This window comes from Esox lucius, chromosome 25 (genome assembly GCF_011004845.1).
Source record: "Esox lucius isolate fEsoLuc1 chromosome 25, fEsoLuc1.pri, whole genome shotgun sequence".
NCBI classification, from domain to species: Eukaryota; Metazoa; Chordata; class Actinopteri; order Esociformes; family Esocidae; genus Esox; species Esox lucius.
In genome coordinates this window covers 5,847,982-5,852,467 of record NC_047593.1, presented here as the reverse complement: position 1 = coordinate 5,852,467, position 4,486 = coordinate 5,847,982, and the positions used below count along the sequence as shown (strand labels likewise).

The following is a 4,486-nucleotide window of genomic DNA, read 5'->3' as shown; positions in this document are numbered from 1 at the left end:
TACACGATTGCATATCGATATGCCAGTGTCTCTCTTGCAGATCTATGAGACTTGTTGCAACGTCAGAATCGTAACTCTCCTTTTTTGGGGAAAGCCCGTCATATCCTCTGTCCATGTATGGGCATGAAGTTTACAGGCAGCGGGGAATCCTCTCACTGGAGCCGATGAATGGGGGGAGGGCTTGAGCGACCCGCCGAAGTGTATATAAGGAGAGGCAAGGGAAGCCACTGGTGTGAAACCTACCCACAGCAACAAATAGCCGAAGAGCTACAAAGCGAGACAGCGCTCAGTCATTTGGACAAAAAGGAAATTCCGCATTATTTATTTACACCAATTTCCTCAAACGAGCACCCTACACATTTTGGCGGATAATTGACCACCCCGTGCATCAGAGGGGAAAAGGACGCATCATTTACATTTGCTGTGTGTTTTAAACCTACACTTATCTGGATTAATAGACTTGAATTCAATCATGCTGAACAACATGGATTTGAACTCTAAAGATTCCTTCTACCCTCAGTTTGAAAATTGCAACGGTTCTTCCTTGGGAATGGAAAATAGCGCTCGGAAAGATACCCAAGAGATGTTTTCGGACGCAGAGAGAGGATCACCTGCCCATTTTACCCATGGTAAGTTCGCAATCGCCTCCTGCTGCATTGCATAATGTATGACAAATCAATGTGCATGCATTGATCGATCAGTTGGAATAAGTTTAAGTAATTGCACATAAATGTGATTTATTAGAGACCTAACATTGTATGTCTCTTTGCTGCTGTGACACATAACTGTGAATGCATTATGCTTACATAACGTTAGTAGTTCGTGTGCACTGATGAATCTGCAACCAGCATTTAAAATGACAAACTTTACTTGTATATTTCAGAGGGGCCACCTGTAACACTGAAAACCGAGGCCTCCAATTCAGATTTTGCTTTTAATCCCTGCGAGGGGCCCAAAGGCACCTTCCCGTCCTCCCTCGCCTATTCAGGCAGCTTCTATGTCGAGGCAACCCAGGGGGGCCCCTGCAGCACAGAGACATTGCTCAACATGATCACAGAAATTGTCGGTATTTCCACGTTACCGATTTCTGAAGTTCAACTAAGCCACATTGACAGCAGCCGCAGCAGCTTCGGCGAGGCTGGCGTCCAAGGACAATCCTCTACCTGCAGCGCAACCCCGCCCCTGTACTCGACGGAGCAGACTTGCCCCAGCTTTCCCGATGGTCAGGCCGGCGGCCAAGGTCAGGAATCGACCTCTTCCCAGGTGGGCTTTGGCTCCCCAGCCCAAGTCACTAACCAGAACAGCACCGCAGAGCCGCAGTCGGAAGCTGCGTCTTTTCCAGTGGTGGTCAAGAATGAGTTCGAAAGCAGCTGTTATGAATGGGGCACGTTCAATAAACCAGACGCTTATTTGGAAACGGGCTTCCAGTCATCAGAAACGTTCCCAATGTCCAGTGCCTTCCCGCCTGACCAACAATTGGATGTAAAGGAACTTTTGGACTCGTTTTCTCCCATGTGCCCTAACCCAGAGATGGAGTTCAAAGTTGAAGGCGGTATCAAGCAGGAGCAGTGCTTTTCTGACACATGCTCTCAGAGTTTCTCCAATATGTACTCCAATTACCCAGTGTCAACCATGGACCTCTCAACTAACAACCTCCTGAAGCCAGGTATGTTTCCCAACATTGAACTTCAGCCATTATCTAATCAGTGCGATTTGTCTTACCAGCTTACTTCACCAGCTTTGCCCAGCACTATAGACTCAATTCTTTACTCCTCCTTATTGCCAGACTCGTTTGCCCAAAGTTACACGCCGCGTGCTCAAAAGTCTGCACGTGTAAGGAAAAGCACTGCCGCCACCACCGGGCCTGCCAAAGAAAAACCGTTCACCTGCCCAATGGAAAACTGCGATCGGCGCTTTTCCCGCTCGGATGAGCTGAACAGACACATCCGCATCCACACGGGACACAAACCCTTTCAGTGCCGCATTTGTCTACGCAGTTTCAGCCGTAGCGACCATCTCACCACCCACACCCGGACTCACACGGGTGAGAAGCCGTTTTCCTGCGATGTATGCGGCAAACGCTTCGCCCGGAGTGACGAAAGGAAAAGGCACGGTCGCGTACATCTGAAACAGAAGGAGAAGATAGAGCTGAAGCCACAAGTGATCAGCACATGGCCTTTCACTCTACCGGAGGGGATTTGAAGAGACACCACTACGCGCACAAGTAGCTCTGTGCGCGCACACACCATTACCATCTTTCCGTCTTGGAAGATTACAAATTCGACAGTTCATTGCTGATTAGCCTACAGGTCGACGTGTCAACGTATGCTGTGTGACATTATAGGTCGAGTGAAATTGGTTTGACTGTGAAGGTCCCTATAGGGAATAATAACGTTTTGCGAATTTGATTTGCAAAATGCTATGTAGGCTTATGGGGAAGGGAATTCTGAAAAGGGTCTACTCCTTTGACCGTCGTTAACGTGCTGCTGCTGCTGACTCTATGCAACACATGCATAACTTGATTGTAAAACCTTCCCGAGTTGACAGCTCAACGAGAGCCCAGTTTCATTTCGCTGTTACAATCAACCAATTTGGTACTTTAAAGAGATAAAACAGCACGGCTGCGTAAAATGCCTACAGCAGTTCAGCACCTTTTGGTTTGGACAGCTCCAACATCATCCTATGATTACGAAAGGCAAGACAACTGCATCGAAGTTGCTGGGCTGTATTGCACTTATATCTACTTTGAGATATCCTCTTTCCACTAGAGAGTCTTATATTTTATGCTTTTGTATGACTAACACCGCAACCGGTCAGATGATGGTTCTTCAAATGCATGTATATATTCATGTGGTATTATTGAATATAGCCAACAGACACAACTTAGTCCTCAAGACACTTGTTTTATGACATGAATGTAACACATTATACTTGGCTTTTGTCACAAAACAGTCCATTTGTGCCAAGGTTTTTCGGAATAAATTTTGCTTTGCTGTCAGTATTCTCTTGATTGGTCTGTGTTGTATTTAAACTAATCGTTTGAATTATTAAGTCGTGAGATTAAGCCTACTATAAATGGAAAATAAATATATTTGTATGACTGTACTTTGTATTTTTATAGCTGCGTATATACATATTTCAAAAGACCACTGTTTACCTTGAATTGTTAAAGTGGGAAATACATTTTTAAACTTACAATGTTTTAGGTGTGCTACTGGAGGCGGGCAGCAAACTAATGTTTTAGAAAGATTGTAATTTGATATCAAATATATTTCTAAGACATGTGAAAAATGACCTAACTGTTCGTATATAGTGACTCAAAAAATACATTTGATTACACTGCTGATCAGTTCGTGATGAGGACTATAACATTATTCTAGTATGTCATTATACATGGCTCAATGTACAGTATGGTGTGCTGTATTGTACTGTTAAGCCAGAATCGACTAGCAGTACACAAAAATCATTGCTGTTGAGTAATCAGGTAGCACACATTGCTGCGAGTTTCTGTACTTTTCAGATTAGACGATTTAAGACCTGAAAATGCTTTGGTTGATGGTTAAAAGTATTTAATCGAGCAAAACAAACAAACAAAAAACATCGATGGTTATTGTTGTTTTTGGTGACAATGTCGCCAATCAGTCAGGTTACTGCAAAAAATGGTTTCAACTCGCCTTAAGTTATATTAACTGCTTGGGTATAAGACACATTTTGTATATATATATACACAGTTTATACGAAAAAACTTTCGATAAATTGAAAATTGATGTTGTTATTTTTATGACAAATGTTTATGAATAAAATGGTTGGTTTTCTTGAAACATCGCGAGAGTCATTTGTCAGTGCACGGTAATTCCTCATACCAGGACTACTTTCTTTATGTAACATTTTTACCGTAGCAGTCATATGTGTATGACTATTGCGGCTATTCCTAAAAATACACATTTCTAACAGGCAACCTGTAGCAGCAGCAGCATACTGGGTTTCTGACATTGGACTCTCCGCTCAAACTGAGGGTGACTCATAAGGCTTTCGACTCCCAACACATGAAAGTGAAAACCCTATTACTCAATCGGCTTAATGTGATTCTGGATCCCTCTGGCACCCGGAAGATCACATGCACAAGTTTAGAACTACCGAACGTGGTGATAACAACGTTAGGTGAGGGGCGACACTATCTCTATTGTAATTGGTATGTATTTGATTTCATCTTGGTTGACAGTATATCCGACCCAGACCTGCCATTACCACAGACCCAGTACTTGGTCTTTTGTTGTTAGCTCCGTAGGGTCCCATTGACGTACAACCCCCCCCCCCCCCCCCCCCCGTTATTCGCTGTTATTCATTTCCACAATGCTCAGATCAAGGATGTTTTTTTTTCTCTCTCTCTCTTGTGGCTCTTTGCGACCCGGCAGTGTTGAGATCTTCTCTTTTCATGCTGGCTGTGTAGAGAGTCTGTCACCTATTGACAGTCGTTGTTTGTCAA

General features: G+C 43.8%; 1 protein-coding gene across 2 annotated transcripts; it reads left to right on the top strand.

Moving 5' to 3' along the window:
* The first annotated feature begins 255 nt into the window (after positions 1 to 255).
* On the top strand, positions 256 to 3,812 carry LOC105029336 (early growth response protein 2b). Of its 2 annotated transcripts, XM_010902653.3 has the most exons (3): positions 256 to 629; positions 884 to 1,666; positions 1,787 to 3,812. In XM_010902653.3, exons 1-3 carry the CDS (start codon positions 473 to 475, stop codon positions 2,200 to 2,202), a joined length of 1,356 nt encoding a protein of 451 aa, XP_010900955.2. In that variant the 5' UTR covers positions 256 to 472; the 3' UTR covers positions 2,203 to 3,812. The 2 variants fall into 2 exon arrangements, with proteins under 2 accessions (XP_010900955.2, XP_010900954.2); XM_010902652.3 differs by having other exon boundaries at positions 884 to 3,812.
* Positions 3,813 to 4,486: the final 674 nt, after the last annotated feature.

What these genes read in the sequence shown, in the direction of transcription:
- LOC105029336 (XM_010902652.3), top strand. Translation starts at nt 473, where the DNA reads ATGCTGAACAACATGGATTTGAACTCTAAAGATTCCTTCTACCCTCAG. An exon ending in ACCTGCCCATTTTACCCATG is followed by an intron (nt 630 to 883) that starts GTAAGTTCGCAA and finishes TGTATATTTCAG; the next exon opens with AGGGGCCACCTGTAACACTG.